General features: G+C 36.8%; 2 protein-coding genes across 5 annotated transcripts in view; one reads left to right on the plus strand and one right to left on the minus strand.

Annotated features, from left to right (window-relative positions):
- The window catches only part of vrk2 (VRK serine/threonine kinase 2), an 18,847-nt gene extending 12,768 nt beyond the window's left edge, over nucleotides 1-6,079 (plus strand). For all 4 annotated transcript variants that reach the window (XM_079855407.1, XM_079855406.1, XM_079855408.1 and 1 more), the window contains 4 exons: nucleotides 1,696-1,853; nucleotides 4,463-4,594; nucleotides 5,147-5,305; nucleotides 5,533-6,079. In XM_079855407.1, the coding sequence (XP_079711533.1) occupies nucleotides 1,696-1,853; nucleotides 4,463-4,594; nucleotides 5,147-5,305; nucleotides 5,533-5,916 (833 nt within the window). In that variant the 3' untranslated portion in view covers nucleotides 5,917-6,079. The remainder of the gene's footprint in view (nucleotides 1-1,695; nucleotides 1,854-4,462; nucleotides 4,595-5,146; nucleotides 5,306-5,532) is intronic.
- On the minus strand, nucleotides 5,420-23,655 carry fancl (FA complementation group L). Its single transcript, XM_079855416.1, has 14 exons — nucleotides 23,366-23,655; nucleotides 23,149-23,207; nucleotides 22,755-22,815; nucleotides 22,360-22,416; nucleotides 22,093-22,190; nucleotides 19,543-19,639; nucleotides 15,243-15,311; nucleotides 9,983-10,133; nucleotides 9,763-9,846; nucleotides 8,267-8,312; nucleotides 7,900-7,981; nucleotides 6,302-6,418; nucleotides 6,111-6,182; nucleotides 5,420-5,979 (listed from the first exon to the last, which is right to left on the minus strand). Exons 1-14 carry the CDS (start codon nucleotides 23,450-23,452, stop codon nucleotides 5,944-5,946), a joined length of 1,116 nt encoding a protein of 371 aa, XP_079711542.1. The 5' UTR covers nucleotides 23,453-23,655; the 3' UTR covers nucleotides 5,420-5,943.
- Between the last annotated feature and the right edge of the window lie 180 nt (nucleotides 23,656-23,835).

The following is a 23,835-nucleotide window of genomic DNA, read 5'->3' on the forward strand; positions in this document are numbered from 1 at the left end:
GCCCTCACTTGTGTAGTTTCCAAAAAAGGACACATTTGGGATGCTCTACATCAAGGGTATTCAATTAAATTTCCAAGAGGTCCGGTCTCTAGATTTCCTTCCCACCGGACAATATTTGTTTGGAATGGTTATAAATTTCCATCTGGGTGGCAGAAGTACTTTGTAAAACATCAAAAAATCCTAAATAGTCATCAAAGATTGAGTATATTGGGACCTCAGAGCCATAACAGTTATGTCTGAGAATTTTTCACAGATTCATCAGTTGAGCCAAATTGGATATGATTATTAAAAGGCAAGATCAGATTTTTTTTCAGGCTATTATTCTTTTTTACATTTAGATACCCATGTATGGCCATGTGGCAGAAAATATACTGTATGGGGGTTTAGGGTTTTCCTCTTGAAGTCTGCACAATTTTTACATTTTGCTTAAAATAAGTGTCTACTAAAAACAAACAAACAATGTACATAATAATCAAAACGCCCTGTCATCACTAGCAGAAAACAAAATTAACTAGTAATTTTAAAGTTTTAGTTGTCTTTCCTTGCCATCTACAAATGATTTTCCCAATTACAGTATAACATTGTTTATTATGATTATTATGAAATGCTCTTAATATGCTAATTAATAATGCTAAATGTAGATGAAAAAAAAAAAAAAAAAAACTTGTCAAACTTTTTTATTTGAATGGTCGGAGTCAAATATGTATGACAGATAAAAATAATAGTTCTCATTTTCTGCAGTGTTTTAGGTAAAGAATGAATCTATTTTGCTGTTCACTGTTTTTGTTAAACTAACCAAGTCATTTGCAGCTCTAAATGTGGCGATTTAGAGTCTTTAGCAGGGAGGGAAGCAATGTGCACGGAACGGATAGGATTGAATGAAGCGCGTTTGGTTCTAGATACAAATGTTAAAGATATAGCGCCGAAAGACCCTTACGATAAATGACCCTGAGCGTTTGCGGTGTGTACTGCTGTGTTGTTTTGACGCACTGCTCACTTTAAACTGCAGAAACGGTAAAATGGTGCTACCGTTGTAATTATGTCTCATGGAACAGACAGTGAGGACCTCTGCTCTACATGATGAGGGGTTTCGAAAAAAGTTTCCTGCTTAACATCTGATTTTCAGAATTGTTTCTGTGTATCAAAGGGATAGTCCAACCAAGAATGAACATTCTGTCATTTCCTCACCCTTATGTCTTTCCAAACTTGTACTGTATTTCTTTCTTCCGTGGAATACAAAAGAGGATATTTTGAAGAATGTTTCAGCTGGTTTTGTCCATATTGTGAAAGTCAAAAACATTAAGATGGTGTGGAATTAATTCATACGAATGGTATAGTCCAAGTCAATCGTCATGACGTTTGGTCACGTGACGTGCGAGAATCAATGAGGTTTGACTTTATTTGATGTTTGAGGTTTGTGTTCGTGTATCAATCTTTTGATATGATTTGAAAGTGAATAAAGGCTTAAATTGTGATCGGTATCATCATACAAAGTGTTTGTGTTGCATTGGAAGAATTACAGTATACCAATTGAGTTGTATGGATTAATCTCATGATACTTGAAAGTTTTGGACCCCATTAACTTTCACTGTTTGAACAACGGCAACTGAAATGTTCTTCAGAATTTCATTTTTTCTGTGAACTATCCCTTTAAATTTAGCATATTCAGATGTCTTTCTTTCTGACCCCTTGCAGAAATAGCCAGGTTCCTGTCCAGCGTGAACAACCTTGGCTACAATGAAAAGCCAGACTACCAGGCCTTCAGAATGATTCTGTCAGCGGCCGGGCCGCTGGGCCCATTGGACCTCTCCAGGCCAAGAGCGTTAGAGATGGCCAGGCCAACCACACAAAGGGTGAGTGTGAGATGCTTTGGCACAGCAGCCCGGTAGTCTTAATAGAGACCATATGAGCTGGGGCTGGAGCATTCAGAGCAGCCTGTGGGCTGCGGCAGATTTATCTGTCTGGGAGAGAGAAGGAGATGCTCAGGTTTGGGAACCCTCTTCTGACCCTTTCCCAGCTACACTGACTCCCACTCCTGCTCAGAGCCGTCTGACTGGCCTATTGGCGGCGTTGGAGTTGGACCAAAGTGATGTGGACGAGAAAAAAAAAGAGATTTACTCAGTGGTGACAGACTCAGAGTTACCGAAGGTTCTTAGCCTGGGGCCACAGCTCAATGCAGTGTCAAAACCATACAAGAGAGCTATTTAATTAAAGCGCTCTTATTTATTGCAATCACATGGACACATATTTTAACGTCTATATGCACATTCAGAATCAAACTGCGTAAAATACACCACACTGAATTCCTGCACTCTATTACGCTGGCGAGAGACAAGAAGGGCACTTTTCCTCTTTAAATGGAATGAGCTGGTGAATCTTGACCGTGGTGTCGTAGGTTAACCTTTGGTGACCTTGCCAAAAGGCTTATTGTCTCTCAAGAGGTCTGGAGTGGAGAGACCTTAATTCCTCTGGAATCACTTCACAGTTGATCACTGCCAACTTGAACCGCTGAACTTTACGAACACCAGAGCAACCCAATTTGGGGCTGTTGAATACACACATTTTACAGAGGCCAAAAGATCGGCAGTTAGAATTGCCTCTCATTTTTATGTGGAGCTGTCCAGCAATTTGATCTGTGGTTCAATAGAGAAGGCTCAGTGTGATTTGGAGAAGGGTTGGTAAATACCCTCAGTGCTTAGGGTGTCAGTTACTCTCCTTGTGTCCCTGATATTGAAACCACTCTGCATACAGTGGATCCCCTGCAGAAAACATCTCAGTTCTACAGTTTTAGATTGACCTTAGCATTTTTAAGTGTTTTATAAATAAAGCATGAATCATACAAATGTTGATTTAAATCAGTGGTTCTCAACTCCAGTCCTCGGGACCCGTTGCTCTGCACATTTTGTATGTCTCTCTTATCTGACACACTCAGTTCAGTTCATGGAGTCTCTCTTAACGAGCTGATGATCTGATTCAGGTGTGTTAAATAAGGGAGACACACAAAATGTGCAGAGCAGCGGGTCCCGAGGACTGGAGTTGAGAACCACTGATTTAAATAAGGTAAGATATGTGCACATTAATGAACTAAAAAATTCTGCCTGCAATAAAATTTCAGTCAGTAGTTGTCCATAGCCAATAGTGTAAAAATGTTTGAAGCACAGCACAGACAGAAGTTACTTTAAAACCAAGCGGCTTTCCTTTGATCAAGGGCAAATTGCCTTTACCAACTTGAACCCTATTTCCAGATCACCTGCATTCCTATTGAAATCATTGGATTTTGCCCATGAAAATTTGGCGAACAACGGTAAATTGACATTGTGGGAAATTAAGTGTTGTTCCACCCTCGTCCATAAAATGAAAGCTAACCAATTATAGTGAAATATATAAATGTAATAGGATATATCTTTTTTTCAAGGCCTATAAAACCTTCACAATTTAAGACATTTAAGATCTTTTTCTATCTTTTGTCAAACCATCATTTAAAGTTTTTTGTTTATCTCTAATAAAAAGTGATGCTTTTTGCAATTATAGAAATTATGATTATCAATTTATCTTAACCATGTTTCCTTAAATTAAAAATTCTCCAATTCAAGTTTCAGTGTTGCACAACATCTTGTCATTCATCGTTTTTTTTTTTTTTTTCTGACTATTTATTTGTTTTCGACTTGAATATGTGACTTCCTGACTCGGATGTAAGAGCTTCCCTGGTGCACTTGACTAGTGTTTAACTAAGAATGTGATTCCCTGAGATGGACTATGTCATGGTTCTGTTGAGGAAGACTACAGGACAATGTGTGTTGATGTTGCTAAAACCAGATTGGGGCTGCCAGTTCAAAGTGTAGAGGAATTGATCGTTCCTTCAGTGAGCACATTAGTGTTCCTTTTTGATGCGCAGGAAATGGCTGCTCTATAAATGTATTTTAATGTTTTACATGTATGGAGAGTTCTTACAAAGCAGTGTGCAGAGTCTTTTTCCTCTAACCTTGACCAACCTCTACCTTTAGCACACATGGAAAGCATCAGTGTCAACAGCAAGGGCATTAAGATTTGGATCCCCTTTTCTTTGTAGTTAGATTTTTCTCTGTGGTTCTGTTCATCTCCTAGTCAATGTAGCTTCAGTTCCTTTGAATAAAAGCTAAAACAACACCATCAATGTCCCCCTCGTGTCTCAGCTCTCCTGAAACCACGTCAGGCAGCGTGAGGCCAGTAGCTCCTCGTGTCACTCCCAACACTCCTGGAGTTTATTTTGCCTACAGCTGACCTCGCTGGTGATCTGTGGCCAAATTTAGTTTGGACAGTTGCCACCTTAGGGAGAGCAGTAGATGTCATTAATCAGGGCAGGTCCTCTTCTCTCAGGATCCAGGTCAGGGAGGGAGCATTATTGCTCTTTCACTCTCTCGTGAATGCTCAGAGACGAAAGCAAGTAAATTCCTGTCATCTAATTTAACTTAACCTCCCACAGGCTGCAAGCCAACCCAAGACTACTGACAAAAAAACAGCCAGATCAAAGCCTGTGGTGTCAGTTGAGGAAGATGATGAGGAAAAGTTGGGTGGGTCCACACCAAACAAGACCAAACGAGAGACACACAAGCAGGTATAATTAAAAAAAACAACAACGGAATATTGGTTCTGGTTGGCTAGATGATGTGGGGTGCATTTTTTTTAAAATTTTGGTCAATTTTGTTTCACTGAAAAATATATTATTTTACTATAAATTATATTTTACTTTTAAATATTATTTCTGACAAAAAAACAAAAACGGCAACTTTACTGTCTAAAAGCTAAATCACATAAATTAAAACTAATCTAATTACAAAAATAACATAAGAAATCAAATTGGAAGATTACATTGGTTGTAGATTGTGTGAAAATTACTGATTTTCTTTTTTGTAAAATATTTTTAAAACACCAGCATACTTTTTTTCATTATTCTTTGATGAATAGAAAGTTCAAAAGAATTTGTCATTACTGTCACTTTTACTGACCCCAAACTTTTGAACAATTGTACAGTTGCCATATATTAGGAAGAGGGTCTCTCACAAAGGTATCATCTTATTTGGAAGTCCTTGGTATATAGTATATAGTGTTATCAGACAGTGGTTTAATACACTCTCATTGAAATTATTTGTTGGTGTCATCTTTACAGAGACCAAACAAAGGTGACATGGCTGCTAAAAGAAGTACTAGGCAAAGGTCTATGCCTAATGAAAGTGATGAGGACTTCAGTGATGAAGATGAGCCCGTCCCTCCACGAGTTCATCCTAGAACAAGAGCAGGAGCACGACACAGACAGGAACACGAACAAGTAAAACCAACAGCAGAGCACAGGCCAAATGACAAATAGACCACAGTCAATCATTCACTGATTCAAATTGATCAAAGTTTAAAAGCAACAAAAAGTCATAGGAAATACAAAAATGCTTTGCAATATTTATTGTTTGATACAAACGTGTACTTAAACAGATCTAATATCAGCCCTCTCCTTTATAGTTCTTATAATATGAAAAGATCAAATTTGCTCCAACAACACAGGAAAAGAAGAATGCGGATGTTTACAAGGGAAAGACCTGGTTGACCATGAGGGGGAAACAAAACCGTCACTATAAGAACCAGCAAAAACATACTCGAAAACAAAATGACGACTATGCAGTGCCCAGCAATGAAGTTGACTACTGGAGGAACAACACCAAGAAACACAGCTGGAATCAAAACCAATGGGAGGATGATGATGACGGAGACCACTGGGGAAGTGATGTCTGTGGATTAGAAGATGAATATACTCTGTACCATCACAGAGATGGCTTTGGAAAGTCAAAAAAATGGCATTTTAAAAGAATGTTGATCTTCCTTCTTGTTACGATATTGACTGTTGTTGGTTGTTGGTATTATCCTTACTGGAGCCGTAATGCCATATGACCACTACTCTGAATGAACAGACTCTTGTTAAGCATTTCCTGTGACCATTTTCACAGTGATGGGCTGAAAAAATATATATGAATGGATTTATAAATCAGCACTAGAAATGTAATAATATTTTAATTGAAATTGAATTGTGGATTTAAATAAAGTTATTTTCTTTGCTATATTTGTGTGATAGAGTTGAATATTACCTTGCTGCAGTAAGGACATTCTCCGAACACAATATTGAAACTTTGGCGACTGGTGGGCAGACCTCTCAGCCACTGTGAAGACAAATAAATCAATAAAAGATTTAAATACCATACAAATTGCACATTTTTAGGAAATTGTTTTGTGATTGTTCTGTTTGAAATAACTGTTTGCTAAACCTTAAAGCGCTTACCTCATAAAGACACGCTTGATGGAAAGGCTGGCCACAGCGCGGGTCATTGCAGACCTGATCTGGAATATCTGACTCAAGTCGATAAGAGTAGCAGATGCCACATTCAACACTGAAACTCTTGAGTACACAACCACAAAATTAGATGAGCTTTCACATGTAGTACAACTCAAGCTGTCAGTTAAGTAAAAAAATGAAGTCTTAGTTCTCCCAGCAAAGACATTTTTGCCATCATTTACTCACATTTGTGTTGTTTAAAACCTGAAGGATTTTTTATTTTTCCTTGGAGCACAGAAGGAGAGATTTCTAGGCTACAAATCTACTGGTTATTCTTATATGCAATTGCAATGAATGAGGATAGATGCTTTCCCCTCCAGTAAGCAGTGTTTGTTAGCTACATTTAAATAAAGGTAGGTAATTTAAGTAAAGCAGACATAAATAAGAAGTATTAGATTGAAAAATGAAATCCATCCAATGTCAACTCGGTGATACTGTGACTGGTTCACAGAGTCATTGAGCTGATCTTGTGAATTTATGATTGAATCACTTGAGATTTGATCAGTTTTTGTGAATTGGATCAACCAAAACAAATACATACTTTTTTCATGAATCAGCACTACTTTTCTCATAAATGTGCCAAATTTCAGTAAATAATGAAGCTACTGATTTCAGAAAACATATTGCATGAACCCCTTTTTTATTATTTAATTAATAAAATTGTTGTCCATTCCAGCACTCTGACCAGCACTGTACATTTATCAAAATGTCTCCAGCTGTGCTCCATTGAAGTAACTCAGAAAGTCATACAGGTTTCAAATCACATGAAAGGTGAGTAAATAATGGTTACAGGAAAGTCTCTTATGGAATTATAAAAACAAATGAAAAGCACCACTTCTCATATTTTGTATCCCTGAGTCTGATCTCAAATTCTGTATTTGAGATTCACTCTGCTTGCTGGTGCACGAAAGCTCATATTTGTTCCCACAGGGTGGACTCATCAACCCTATATGTGCTTGACCCCCACTTCACACAATCCTCAGACACCTCAGCCAGGCTAGAGAATCTTTACACCCCCCACCCCCGATTCCTGTGCTTCTGCTCTCTTCTCCTCCACTGTCTGTGTTTGCATATTGCTGTTCAGATAATTAGTTGTTTTTTTCCCCTTTTTTTTCTGAGCAATCCATTAAAAGGACGGAAGACAAAAATTTCAACATCTGGTCAAGTAAACTTTTCTCGCTTCAGAATGTTAATGATGGTCAAGCATTAATCTGCGGTACAGACTGTGAATAAACACTGCGGCCTTTCAACCTGCGAGCTGAAAGAGAGAAAGCTTAAAAAAAAGCACACAGGAAAAAAGATAAATGGCGGAGCTATGATTAAACAGCTCTTGATAGTGCCGAATATTCTGCCACCTTTGTTATTGTAATGATCTTATCTGTAAACAACCCAATTAAAGGAAATCCGTACCCACCTCTCCCGATGATAAAAACAAAGAGAAAAGGAGGTGAAAAAAAAAAAAAGAACACTGCAAGCTTCAAATGTGATGGTGCTGTGGAACTAATTGTAAGTGGCAGTGTATGAGACGAAAATATGCAACGTACAGATTTTTCGTGGGTGGTAGGCGATGGAAATTCTATCTCCAACACATCCTTCATATTCTGTAGGACACTGCAGTCAGGGTTCCTATGAGGAGAGGAGGAAATCAGACCTTCATGCACTAATTAAACACATACAGTCAAGTCATGATGGTATAATGAATACAGTTCGGTGATTACTGCCCAAAAACATTCTCACCACAGTGTTTCAGATTCATTTTGTGCTGTAATACATACATCAACTGAAAACTGTCTGCGGCGTGCACATGAAATGGCAAATTTGCATTGAAATATGCAACATCCACTTTGATTTCTCATTAATCATTTTCAACCTCCCTGGGAAAAAAATGAATTGGAAAAGAAGTTTGCTTACCATAAATGCATATTGGCATTCAATTTATTCCGTAAAGGAGTGACAACTGAAAGACACAAGCAAGAGTTAACATTATTAGCAGATTTGTGGTAACAAATGCCAAAAGTATAGTATTAAGTTGATTTAAAAAAAATCTAACAATGTCTTTATATAATTTAAGTAATGTAGACATAATTTAGTTCCCACAAATATGCACAACGGTTCAAATGTTTTTGGTCGGTTAGATTTTTAAAAATGTTATAATCACAAAGGCTGCATTTATTTTATCTTCGTTTTTTCAGGATTTTTTGAATAGAAAGTTCAAAAGAACAGCATTTATTTGAAATGGATTTTTGTTTAAACGCTATAAATGTCTTTACTAACTTTTGATCAATTTAATGATCCTTGCTAAATGAAAGTATGAAACGCTGAAAAGAAAAATACTGTAAAAAAAAAACAATACTGTAAAATAAAAGTTGATTCTTTTTTTACAGTATTGGTATGTTGATGACCCTACAGTAAGCTGTTATCTGTTCTGTCACATCTTCAATTATTCATTATCAAAACCTACACACTTATTTATGTTTTTGTAATAGCAATACACACTGGACTTCATAATGTTTGCAAAGCACTGGGGGACAAAAATGCCATCAACATAAATCATATCAATCAATCTGCATGGCAAAAACAAGCCCGAGGGAGAGTTGTATATGAAGGCAAGAACTGCGCTCACCCCCCCTAATGTAGCCGAGCAGTTTCAATTAACTCTACCTCATCTCTCATTCAGCGTTCCTCACCTGATCGCAGAGCGCTGACAGACAATGCACGGCCGCGTCATTTCTTACCTCTAATCTCTATTCTCTCGTAGAAATGCCACAGTAGCGCGGGCGAAAGAACAGGACATTTCCTACTGTGACAAACAGTCTGACAGAAAGGGAAATATTCAAATAATTCAAATAAAACGTGCTCATCATGGCTGTTCCACCCGAGAGATCAATCTGGGAGGGACGTGATAGCCGCACTCTCTGTTTGTCATTTGTAAATGCAAAAAGCAATATTTCTGTCTGACCCCGCGCTCGGAGGGTCCGCGACTGCCACCGTCTTGACTATTGAAGTGTGGATTTAATATCAATGAATAACATTGCTAGGCAACCGACAATGTGTTCTGTGTGCCATTGTCAGCCAAGCATGACCTTGGATTTAAAGAAACAATCACGGCGGCTTAAATAGTGCAAACTGACCTCCATTCCAGCACCATCTCACTCGAAATCTAAAAGCACAATGCGCCGCAAACATATTGCGGGCTGTCAGCTCGGCCGCTCCAGCTGTAGCGGTCCTGTCTAAATGCAGTAAAGCATTTACAGCATGTGCACTTATGTACGGAGGTAATTGAAAAACAAGAGCACGAGAGGGAGGCACGAGTTCCTCACACACGAGCTGCCTCTCACATGCAGGAAACCGTAATAAAAGCTGTATGGAGATAAACAGAGAGATTTGCAGATATGAAAAATGCCTACCGTGCTCAGCCCCGAGCAAACAGCACTCCGGCAGCATTTTGGGGTGTCTGGGGTCAATTTGTACCTTTATTGAGACATTGTTTCCTGGGGAAGAACAGCGATATGGCAGCTTAATATCACGGGAAATCATTGTTGATGGGCATAGTTGGATGGATGGCAGGAAAATGTGGTGATCTGCAAATAATGAGATTCAAATGTAGTAATATGAATGTAATGTTACCGATGGCGATCCTTCTCATGGAGTCTGCTTTTGTGGGTTTTTCTGGTTCCAACACCCAAGTCTGCTCATCTATCTCATCCAGAACCGACCAGAACTCGGACAGAGCCTCAACGTTAATCAGGAACTGACTGTGGACAACGGCCAAGGTGCTCTGGGTGTAGAAGAAAGGGCAATAAATTAGTCTCAAATGTATTTTTCCTGCTTGAGAGTTGGTTTTTGACTTCATTTAAAGGGACAGTTCAAACAAAACTGAAAAATTAGTTGTTTTTTTAGTTAGAAAAGACTTTGCAAGTATGCCGTTAAGTTGTGGTCCCATTAGCATGTTGGCGAAAATTCACAGGCAAAAAAGGTCCATTGTCTATTGTCAATAGTGTTGCTCACACAAAAATCACTTTCAAACCAAGCGGCTTTCCGTTGGTCAACGTGTAAATTTGAGTGACCAACTTGAACCCGTTGCGGAATTTGTGTATGGAAATCTTTCGCCTTCATGCGAAACTCCAGATCATGTGGATTTTTCAAGTTCGGCTGCGAAAATTCGCCAAACAATGGTAAATTTGACCATACCTTTAGTCAATTAATCTGCTAGCTAAATCTGTACCATATGGAAATGTTCAAGTGATTTGTCGTTACACTTTTCATACTTATTAAATGTTTTTGTTTGATCAGGCATTATGGAAAAATGTCTTCTCACTGAGGTCCCAGGCGGACTTAACCAAATTGTTAACCAGTGTAAACCAAAATTGCAACCGAACTTGACGGCCAATGATGCATTTTCATTGTATGGAAAAAACAGGTCTGATGTTTTGCTCAACGGGGAAAAAAAGAATGACATAAGGGTGGGTAGATAACAGAATTTCCAGTTTAAAGTTGCAATGAAACAGAGGTAGTGACACATCTTTTCTTTAGTATTGCGACATCCATCCGAGTGTAACATCTTATAGAAGAAGAAAAAAAGAAGTAGGCCAGGGACTTAGTTCTATCCATTGGTAGTTGGTTGGATCTGAATGTGAGCTTGCAATCAATGTTTTAGCAGACTAAATGATTGGAGAACTCCAGCATACTTCACCAGAGTGAAGTCTGTCATTTCACTGGAGTTTTGATAAGAAAATAGAAAAAATAAATAAATAAATAAAAGAAAATAGATGATAGAACATGCATTTAGACAATATATAATGGAATTCATTTCATGCCAACTTAAAGCAAATGATCTAAAGTAGGTGTAAAACGATTGTATTGGCCAAATTTAGACATGTGCATGTTGTATTTACAGTAAAATCCACTAAAATCCACAAACATCTGTTTGAATGGAAATGGTGCCTTCTCAGTCAGCGGTTGTACGCTCAGAAGTGCCTAGATGCTAGAAATAGTATCCTTTTAAATTCTCATGCAACTCTTGATATGCAGGAACAACATTGTTTTTTTTTTTCTTTGTTTTTTTTTCTGACATTGGCTGAGCTGTCTTTAATAACTCCTGAACACTTCTGCATATGGAAGATGTTGATACTGTCCACATGTCTGGTTTCATATCACTGCTTTATACAAACTCCTCAGCCCTCTGCCATCAGCACTCGGGGAGGAAAAGGAAAAAAAGAAACATTCCCACTGAAGTCTTGCCAAGTCTTCATCAACGACCTGTCAACAAACCATTGATTAAAGCACCAACCAAGAACAAATCAAATATAAAAAGTGACTGAACAGGAAAAGACCAAAACTCATACATCAGCAAACAAGAGAAATTCAGCGATAGCGTTTGATCACTGAGAGCCACAGACGACCCATCTACGATTCAGCATAACGGCTTCCTCTAATTCTAACATATACAAACACAGTAGGCCTCTGTTTCCTTTGGAGCTGTCCAGTGGTGAGGCAGAGCTAATGGTTTGAGTATGGCCGCTCATAAATCACAGCTGATGATTGACAGCTGATGGAGTTTGGCCCCGTTTCACTCCACGCTGTCAGAGTGAGGGTGTACAGGTCGCCCACGCCGCTCTGACCTCAGACCCACACTCCTCGCTTTCCACCGAGCTGCCATCTCAAGGTCTTTAATCTCAGAACGCTTTAGTCTGGACACCAGATCCTCTCTGCTCAAAGCCACGACCAGTGCTTTATTATTTTTTAGTGCTGTTTAAGATGAATAGGCTCATTTAGTGTGAAAGAGATGACAGCAGCTGAATTGAAATTTGTGTCATCAGAACTTTCAAACATCCCAAATGATGCCACTGTACGAAATTAAGTTTGCAAACATCGCTGAAGGTTTACATACCAATTTAAATTATGGAAAAGATAATTTAGTTATCCTGTCAATTTAATTTGCCCAGCAGAAAAGTGAAAAAAAAAAGACTTTTAATTAGGGCTGTCAAAGTTAACTTAAGATATAAATTAAATATGCAATAATATACATTTGTAATTAATTAAAAACACCAAAAATAACAGATTCATTGAGATTAATTGTAATAATTATTCCACTGACGGACAGTTTTAACAATAAGAAATGTAAAAAACTAAATCCATCCTAGAATAAATAAAATGAGATAAAATATATATTTATATATATGTTTTGCTTTACTGTATATATATTTTTTTGTATTTTTTCTCATCTTTTAGATTTCCAGATGGGTGTCCCTCATAAAGACGGCTTCATCATATTTGGGGGTTATAGGCGTCAGAAAGTTTGAAAACTCTTGCTGTAGTCAGTCAAAAAAGCTGCAGCGTAATATAAAGATAATGTAAACATTCTAAAAAAGCTGATTAACCTGCTCCACCCTGAAAAATAAAGATTAGATCTGCAGTCTATATGAACACAGACAGTGTATTATTAGTCATCTGTGTACTTTTGTGGTGATCCGAGAGAAAACTGGATTGATTTTAGATTGGGAGATGTTAAATCGCATTTGTCAACAATAATTTTGAACCATTGTAATACCTCAACCACATAATACAGCCAATCTCAGCTGATTTAAGAGGGACAGGACTGGCGGCATTTTAGAGGATAAGATCTCACATGCTTTTCTTTTGTCACATAATTTGTGTGTGCTGACGTTGATTATGTGCCTGATTCTCTGATACATTTCCATACATGTTAAATTGGAGAGCACAGAGGCAGAGCTGAATAAAACACCCAGAGCTGGTAATTGAACATAACAAAACAAATCAAATTACTTCTGTTTTTAGACAGTAGCACTAGGGCAAGGGATGTGCAGACAGCCAAATCAGAAAAACAGCATAGTAATCTGGGTTGGTTAAGGGAAAATCTTTGTTAAGGCAAGAACATGTTAATGTGAATGAGCTTTCCCTGATGCCACACAGGACCGGATGCTCTGATATAGGGGAGAGAGCATGAAACAAATATGATGGGTCGATGTGCCAATACAGCACGAACAATTTAGCATTGCACAGGTGCAAAGACGCAGCAATTATTTCCCAATTAATGCCGGTTGTGTGATTATAGTTATGCTTTTATTTAAATATATGGTGCAGGCGAGATGTCCTCATAATTGAATTTCTCTTGGAAATGTGCCTGAAATGTGGAATGGCACAATGGATTCCTCCCCAGTGAGGTGACAGCATGCTTACTGTTCTGTTAACTCTCCCAATTAGGTCCATCCTCATAATGTTCAATGGAGCATTTTCAGTCATTTAGTGAACAAGTGTTAAGTAAATAAATCAATAATTGCACACAAAGAAGTATGTATTCATTAATGCCCGTGGTCTATAATTGTGATTGTTAAGGAACCACTACATAAAGAAGCAATGCTGGGCTAAACTATTTACATAATACATTAGTGGGACAGTGTGAGTAATAACATTCTGTAAGGTACAGTACCTTACATAAACATAACTGTACATGGATACTTCTGGTATCTCAGTATAGCTGATAAATGGATACCTTTGGCAACAAATGAACAGTCTTTAGCGATAAAATAAAACTAGCACTATCAATACATTCAATGATTAAATGGCAATAATTTTTAATTTCCATCATTTTGTAGTAAAAAACTAATAATTATAATAATATTACTTATTAAATGAGCAGAATGTCAATATTGTTAGCTCTTATGAATACAATATCTTATAAATAGCTTGATAAAATAAACAGTGTATGCAGTGTAACATCAAAAGTGACTGTAAATGCAATTAAAAGCATTTAATAATGATGACTGTCTATATTAAAATAGAAAACAATAAACTATACAATAATATTTCACAATTACATCATTTATTTTTGATTAGATAAATGCAAAGCATATAAGGCTTTTCCAAAAGCATTAGAAGACTTTACCGACCCCAAACTTTTGAACGGCATTGTATTTACTTTTTTGAAATGGGTTGAGGGGTTAAAATTCATGCAGAGAGCATTGTTTCTCTTTGTGCACTCCAGGAGTAGGGTCCGGGCGGCTGGTTGAGTGGAAATCCCACTGAGACGCACTTGCACCGCTGTGTACGCCACAGAACAAAGAGAACACCCCGCCAAATCTCCTGATCCATATTATACATTACTCACAAACTCACTGACTCTCCCACAAACACACACAGTCAGTTCAGCGCAGGTAATCATCACTCATTCATATGTACGTGAGAGGCAGGCAGACAGGCCTTTCTCTTCCCTGAACAGAGGAGATGCATCAAGACATCAGCAGCGCAGCAGGGCTTCGGCCGACAGAAGGCTGCTGTGTGCTGAGCTGGTCTTCTCTGTCAGAGAGCCATGTTCCACTGCCATCCCTCACCCAGCACAACGCACAACCCTCCCTAACTCACACCACTGCTGTGCAATATGCCAACTTGCTTTCATCCACCTCAAAGTAATTGGAGCAAACGTATGACTGAAGAGGAGCCTGTTTTTCAGGGGAGGAGGCGAAAACAGAGGACGATGATAAAAAGAAAACGACAGTGAAAAATGGGTCTCCGTTCTCGCTTTTAATTGTTATACGTAAGAGGAAACTCGTCGAGGCTCATTAGAGGCCGCTAACATATGTAGCTTTCCAGATCGCTGTCCTGTCGGTTTATTTGGCTCTGTTTGAGCCTTTGTGAGAGGAGTTATTGTTTTTTATGGAAGCAACATCAAAGCGGCAGCGGAACGGAACACCTTTCATCAACAAAAACACACCTTTAAATGCCAAAAAACTTTGTTAATTAAAAACATTGTACTTTAATTGCTATTTAAAAAAAAGGCCAATTTTGGTAATGTGATAAAAAGCCAAATCAACTTTTCAGTAACAATATTTCTGTTCATAAAGTTTTTAAGTAATTTTGGTCTATGTACCTGAGAGGTCCACGTGATGACCAATGGAACAGGAAGATCGGCAGAAAATTCCGGGGCCTCAGATGGATACTGAAAAGAGAGTAAAAAAAAAATCATGGTTTAAAACAGAATATGTGGTAAAAAGGTAATAATTTAGCAGATGCTTTTATCACTCAAAATGTTAATGGAAGTCTGGTATGGTATTTTTTTAAAATATTTAAGTATAAAAGTTAAGATTTAGGTATGCATTAATGTTTTTATATTTATATATTACTTTTGTGTTATATATATATATACAGTACCAGTCAAAAGTTTGGAAACATTACTATTTTTAATGTTTTTGAAAGAAGTCTCTTATGCTCATCAAGCCTGCAGTTAAAAAACAAAAAACAAAAAAAACCCCAGTAATATTATGAAATATTATTACAATTTAAAATAATGGTTCTCTTTTTTAATATATTTTAAAATGTAATTTATTTTTGTGATGCAAAGCTGAATTTTCATCAGCAAGTACTCCAGTCTTTGGTGTCTTATGATCCTTCAGAAATCATTCTAATATGATGATTTGATACTCAGTTATTATCAATGATGGAAACAGTTGTGCTGTTTAATATATTTTTTTGGAATACTTTTTTCAGGATTCATTGATGAGTAAAACGTTAACAGCATTTATTCATAAAAACAGCATTTATTCAAAATAAAAACATTTCTAACAATATAAATCGTTACCATCACCTTTTATCAATTTAACGCATCCTTGTTGAATTAAAGTACTAATTTCTTAAAAAAAAAAAAAAGTTATTGTTCCCAAACTTTTGAACGGTAGTGTATATTGTTACAAAAGATTTCTTTTCTAAATAAATACAGTTCTTTTTAACTTTTTATTCATCAAATAATCCTGAAAAAAGTATCTCAGGTTATAAAAAAAATATTAAGCAGCACAACTGTTTCCAACATTGATCATAAATCAGCATATTAGAATGATTTCTGAAGGATCATAAGACACCAAAGACTGGAGTACTTGCTGATGAAAATTCAGCTTTGCATCACAAAAATAAATTACATTTTAAAGTATATTAAAAAAAGAGAACCATTATTTTAAATTGTAATAATATTTCATAGTTTTTTAACTGCAGGCTTGATGAGCATAAGAGACTTCTTTCAAAAACATTAAAAATAGTAATGTTTCCAAACTTTTGACTGGTACTGTATATATATATATATATATATATATATATATATATATATATATATATATTTAAATATCCTTCATTGTGCTTATTCAGTGAAATACAGTATAGAAAACATGCTTAGATTAGATTATATATTTCAAATAAATGCAGTTTTGATCTTTCTATTCGTCAAAGACTTAAAAAAATATATATATCACAGCTTCCACAAAAATATTCAGCTGCAGCACAACTGTTTATATATATATATATATATATATCTTTATTTTAATCAAATAAATGCCTTGGTGAGCATAAGAGACTTCTTTCAACAACAACAAAAAAATAATAATAATTACTGGCATGTATACTGTATACTATATGAACATTGAACGATAGAGTGTACACTATTAATATAAAATTCTATAATAAATCAATAAAATTATAACTAAAATAATATTAATAATTGATATGTAATTAATAAATTAAAAAAATATTTTAATTATTAATAATTTACACATTTTTATTATTATTTTATATTTCAACACACCATATCCACTCTCCATGCTGAAAGACTAGATGAGCTTTCCACTCCTGAAGGCCTTACTTATTCATCCTCTTTAAGCTTCAAATTCTCTTACATATATTTCCACACTACAACCAATAAAACAACTATGAGTATGACCCCACAACCCACATTTACACCAGCAGCAGAGATGCCTTTGCTGGCTCCTGTTGAGTAAGCTGGTGCCGGGTGACGCAGGGCCTTGTGAGAGGTGCCCGGCTCTGGGAGGCTGAGCAGATGTGAGGTGGGTAGATCACAGCTATTTTTAGCACCCAGCAGGATGGTGGGCAGGTGGGCACAGGGGGCTTCTCACGCCCTGCTGAATCTCATCAGGACCCCGTGCAGTGTCCACAAGGAGCCACTGGCATCTATACCATGTCTCCACTTCCAATGCCAAACAGAGCTCACTCACACAGCCCGACCCTCAGACTAAACTACTCACACGCCACAATTTTCTGCTTCTTCTGTGGCCCCTGTAATCACCTTATAAGGATCACTCATGGTCTTATCTATGCCACCGCATCCCTGAACACTCTCTCGCCTCTCCTTCAGGCCCTGCCACAATCTCACGGCTCCATCTCTCAACATAATCTTATAGTCACAGCACATTAGTGCCACCTGCTTAAAGTTAGATACTAAAACCAAAGTTCTGCTCCTTTTGCAGTCCAGCAGAGACTGAGGATCTAGATACCGAAAGCTGTGTGAACTTATCCTGGTACATTTGCATCAATGACCCATAAAAATTATAGACATTTTTTATTTTAGACAATCTATTTTATTATTTTAATTGTCTATTATTTTAGACAATTATTTTATCTTTTTTGTAGACCTTAATGTCGAACTCATTTAATAAAAAAGGGGGAACTTTTTTTAAATTAAAAATGTGGCTCAGTTACGTCATATTTACAAACACAAACACACATGCGCACAGTCGCACACAGACACACACATTGGGTTTCCATAGACATAATTATTTTTATACTGTACAAACGGCATATTCTAACTCCTAACCTACCCCAAACAAAAAAACTTTGTGCATCTTTATTTCAAAAATCACTTGGTACACTGTAAAAAATCCAACTTACGTTTTGTATGACAAATTCAGTTTTTAAAGTTTATTCAACTATTTAACATGAAAAAAGTTGAGAAAAGTTGAGATAACTCAAACACGTAAGTTGAGAAAACTCAAAAATGACCTGCAGCTGGTTGCCTTAAACTTTTAAGTTTTCTCAACTTTTTTTTTTTTTACAGTGTTTTTTTACAAGCTGGTTTCCTCATGGGGACCAAAAAATTTCTTCACAAGGACAAGGATTTTGGATTTTGCAACTACAGTTCAAAAGTTTGGGGTCAGATATTCATTTCAAATAAATATTTTTTCTTTGAAATGTCTATTCATCAAATGAATGAAAAACATATTGGTTTTCACAAAAAATATTAAGCAGCACAACTGTTTTCAAAATGGATCATAATAAGAAATTATTCTTGAGCAGCAATTCAGCATTTTGAAATGCTGAAGGATCATGTGACACTGAAGACTGGAGTAATGGCTGCTGAAAATTCAGCTTTGCCCTCAAATAAATGACAGTTTCAAATGTATTATAACAGTTTGATTTTAACAGTTTAAATTGTAATAATATATTTTCCAAATATCCTTTATCCAAATATTATTAAACATTTGTTAATGACTTTGTAAGCATATTTTGTAGTTGTGCTTGGAGTCAGTTGTTTTATTTGTGATAATGCAATGAAACATGCCAAATTGTGCAGACATAATTTTTGGCCAGGCTGTCATACAAAGAAATTATGAACACCAGAGAGAATCAAGAGAGAGTCAATAAAATATTAATAACTGATTTTTCCTCTGAGCTTTTTGTTTTTCTATAATTTCTTTTTTTTTTGCATAGTAAAATAAAACCTGTGGCCTGTATACTCGCCAAAACCGGCATTTTGACATTATTTTGTGTGTATTCGACTGTTTAAGTGCAATAAGCAGCGAAAAATAACTCGATTTAGTACTGAGAGGCGGCTTATGTGCGCAAACTTCGGGTGTGAGCAAACAAAATCCGCGGGAATGAGTCAAATTAGACGCAATGCACGCAATCCCATGCAGGAATTCAAGCCTGTAACACTAACAATATTCATCCGGAGCAAATGAAGTGTGTGAGTGAGGGGAGGCAGGTTTGTTTGTCAACTCTTCATGGAGAGATGAGAGAGCGAGAAAGTACAGCTGGTATTGTGTCTCTATTCTGTGGAAAATGAGTACTGGAAGATTTGCAGATATTTTAGTAGGCCTATCGATATGTATCTTTGCTATGTATATTTCTGACAACACTACATTTCACTTTATTATTTCAGATGCCTTTTTAAATAGACTACAATTGAAAAATGTGTGTATATATATATATATATATAATTCAACCTGCTAAAGTGGCTAGTAGGAATGACTGCATTACACTATTGCTGAAATACACCCATATTGGCAGGTGTTAATGTCAAGCACTGAGTACATGTAACGTGTAACAAGGACACAGTGAAATAAAGTTTTACCAAAATAAGAAATAAAACAGGGCTTGACCCTTGGCTTCACCTTAGACTTGAGCTTGATTGTAATGGCGTGCTGACGACCTGCAGAGTCCTCTGCCTTCATCTTGAGTGTGCGGAACTCTGCATCGATGAAGAGCAGCCTGCCAAGACAGATCAATAGCATCACACATAAGACCACCTACAACACATCAGACAGATCAACAGTGAATATGTTACAAGTAAAAACATAACAGGGATATTTTTGTCATTCATGCTCCACAGATGTGTATACAATCCTCTCTCCCAGCAAACAGTGCTGAAAATCAACTACAACGACCACAGATTTATTGCTAAAATCCCAGCACTTCACGACACACTCGTATTTCAGCAGCTTATTTACGAGTCGTGTAACACAGCATATCGTGGTTAGTTTATACATGCACACTTTACTCTTGAGTGTTCCCATCAGCAGAAACTGCAGGATCACATATCCACATTCTGTCCCTTAGCACTTAAATCCACATAAAAACTCTGGAAGAACTTTGAAACATTTCGTTGGCTCACACCCTCTTCTGCTATTACAGCAGAATATACTCACTGTACATTAAATGAAATGTCGTTAATTACTCACTCTCATGTCGTTCCAAACCTGTAAGACCTTCGTTCATCATATCCGAATATCTTAATTTGTGTCCCGAAGATGAACGAAGGTCTTACGGGTTTGGAATGACATGAGGGTGAGTAATTAATGACAGAAATTTCACTTTTGGGTAAACTAACCCTTTAACACAACATATTTTTTACTAACTCGTGTACTCAAACATGTGTGCACGGCCCACAATTATTTCTCACCTTTTATTCAATTTTGAGGGGGATTTCCCCCCCCCCCATTTTAATTAGAAATTGAAGTGAAAAGTAGTAATGCGTATGAGCTATCAACTTTTAAAATAAATAAATAAATGCCTTTACATTTGTAAACACTGTTTGCAGTTCTTACAGATCTACCTGCAAACACGCTTGATTTCTCTGTTCTACTGTTCAAAGTGATCTTAATGCTCAGTATGTTTCTTTCACAACCCATGAAGCAATGGGACGAATCTTTTGCATCACATTCAATTACATGAGCTTTTGGCACAAAATCACACCAATCATTCATTTCCTCGAAATTGAGATCTCTTTTCAGAGATGGAACCTCATTCAGCCACTCTGCATTCTACAGGGATCTCCCGCCACAGTATCAGGCCTTGCTGGCGTTCACCTCAGTTGATTGAAACAGCTTGACGGCTCGATGTCTTGCTGGGAGGATTGATGAGAGCATTACATTTGCAACTAGAAAATCAGCTCCCCTCATAAATGGCGAAAGGAACATTTGGCATGTTTGCATACAAACAGGCCATAGATGAAAGCATAAAGCCGTACAAAAACAACAAAACAAAGAAATCGGAATAGTAAGGGGGAAAACATAAACTGTAATACCGCCAAGGCCACTTTTTGCAAAGCCTTCTCATCACAACTTTCCAGATATGCAAAAAGCCAGCTGCTGAAAATAGTACAGTTATTCCATTCTCACAGGTGCCACCAGGGATCATGAGTTTTAAGATATAACTGCTGGCTGGCGTGAGATGGTGAGAAGACCAGCCAATAGGAAACCTGCTCAGGTGTCATTATCTTGGCGGGGTGTTAAAAGACCACAGCGAGAAGCCCAGCGCTTCTCTCTCATACATGTGCAACGTGTGACAACCTCTCACCATGGCACCTATGCACCAATTGTCTAAAAAAAATCTGAACAGTTTCAGATGACGATGTCAGACCAAATGCAATATCTCACAGAAAAATGGGAGCAAACTGGGATCAAATTCAAAATATTCAACTTTCATTTTCTTATGACCTAACGCTTTGCTGCGATACTTCAAATAGCACACTTAGAACGCACTATAAAGCAGCCGGAGACTGATGTTTTGTAATTTCCTAAATATCTGACTCTTTTGAACTATTCTGGGGATAAGAGGGGAGAACAGACCTGACCCCATCTATACAGTAATTAACAGTAAATGTGGCTTCTTCAAGGCAACTAAAACTCATTAAAATGACCAGGTTCTGCGGCACTTCCCCCTTCCTAAACCAATCAGGGTCCGCAACTGTGCCGGACTTGAGGCTATTAACAGAGACACGAATTAAGGATCTTAATTAATCTCAAGTGCATTTACAGATAGCGCTTGTGTATAATACTTCTGACCGCAATTCAGGTCTGAAATGTGCACCTTATTTCCAGCCTAACTTTTCAGCCTACATTTCTCCATTAAACTTGAGAGTGGGTCTCCAATTAGACCAATTTGCATTTGCTAATATCATAATTATATCTTTGGACATTAATAGAAAGTGGAAAATGAGAAGCCTAGTGAAATCACAGCTTGATACATGGCTGACAGACACCACATTAGCCTCCTCTGTTACAAAGTGAGAAATGTGACACGATGTTTTCATGAAAAGTTGTCGAAAGTACGTGCCATTTATGTCCTTACAGTAATGCAAAGGATTTGTCCTATATGCAATTATCAGAGAACACAATGGAATGCAAGTCGAGAAAAGCACTAGGCCACTAGAAACATCATACTTATCCCATCCTAAGATCTCCATCTCGGTTATCAGCTGGGAATAATACTGAGGTGGTGAGAAGGACTGACATCCTGGTTGGCTCTTCAACGCCACTTCCTGATAATAGACAAGTTCATAATGAGAATCATTTATTCAATCTGCGGGACTCATGTGCTTAGTATGGTAATATGATGCTAAACATTACATCATGTATAACATTTGTCAACATGAATATGGTAATGTTCAACTCCAGGGATAAAACATGCAATATTTTAGCAATACTTACCAATACTGTTCTGAGTTCCAGGATAAAAGCCATCAAATTAGTTGAATGCTGTAATCTCTGTAACGAGATAAAAAAATAAATAAATATGCAATTCAAATGTTTTGATTAAACTACTACATACAGAATAGCAAAACCAGCACCTGTCATTTGACTAATGAGAGTGACCATTAGAGTTAATTTTTAATAATTTTAAATTCATAAGAAAATAATGAACTTTAACTAGTTAGGGTACCGCATAAATCTAGGCAGGGCAAATCATAAATCTAATCTTTTCACCCTAGAGGCACATGGAAAATGATTTTTTTCTCCCCTCGACAAACATTATGTGTTAATTAAGACGTATTTCTTGAATGATGAGAAATAGCTGCAAACTATTTGCCTTTGATTTATTGTACCTGCTTCACAATATGTTGATAACCATGAAGTAGCCGTTTCATTTGCCAGCAACAATGTAATCTGCAAAACAACCAAAGACAAGCCAAAGAAAATTATAATAATAATAATAATAATACTTAAACCTTTGAAATCATGTATATTAACAAAATAATTAATGCAAAGTTAGTGTTTATATATGATTTAATAATTGTACTGGCTCAATATTACATACATACACCAAATAACACACACTTAAATGGAGTGAAAAAGCCCTTGTTAAAAATGTAAAACTGAAGAGAAAAAACTATATATATGTTTACATTTGTTATATTACATTAGGTTGGTATTCTTGGATTTTTAAATAAATAAATGAATAATGCACTCATCAAATAAACCATATTATTACAATCATACTTTGCCTGTTTCATCTGATGATCAGGGGGTAAAGATATTCTTATCCTGAAGTCTTTTTCCTGTCAAAGATTAAATAATAAGAAAAATGTGACACTTGTGACAATCGGTTCAACTACTGTTATGCGATTCATCACATGGCATAACATATTCACACTGTAAACGTATATTCACACTTAGTTAAAGACTGTGAAGCTTTGAGATGTGAAACATTCCTTACCAGCACTGTGATGAACCCGTCATAGACTGTCTTCTCCTTATTAAGCGCAATGATCATAGGACTTTCTCTCATCAGCAAACAGCTCATGATGAACAATAAATACGTCAAAGCACAGGATGACTATAAACCGCTAGCTAAACACTTAACGTTACATGTCTCGATAGTAAACTTAATCATATAAACACAGACAGAAGCTTTTTGTTCAGATAACAGTCAATCGCTGCTATCAGGAGCTTCTTCCACTGTTGTTGTTGTGATGCACTGCAGGCAAAGCGAAAGTAACTTCCCGCGAAAAGACTCGAGCGTCACTGACGTCATAAAAGTTTGAATGACCAAACTTTATTTGAACACATTTGCAAACGAATCTAACCATAAGGCTTGTTTGAACTGTTAGGATTTGAATAAACAAATCAGTGTTACATTGTCTGCTATGTACACGTACAATATCTCAGCAAAGTAAAAGTTTTATT

This window comes from Squalius cephalus (genome assembly GCF_949319135.1).
Source record: "Squalius cephalus genome assembly, chromosome: 21".
NCBI lineage: Eukaryota > Metazoa > Chordata > Actinopteri > Cypriniformes > Leuciscidae > Squalius > Squalius cephalus.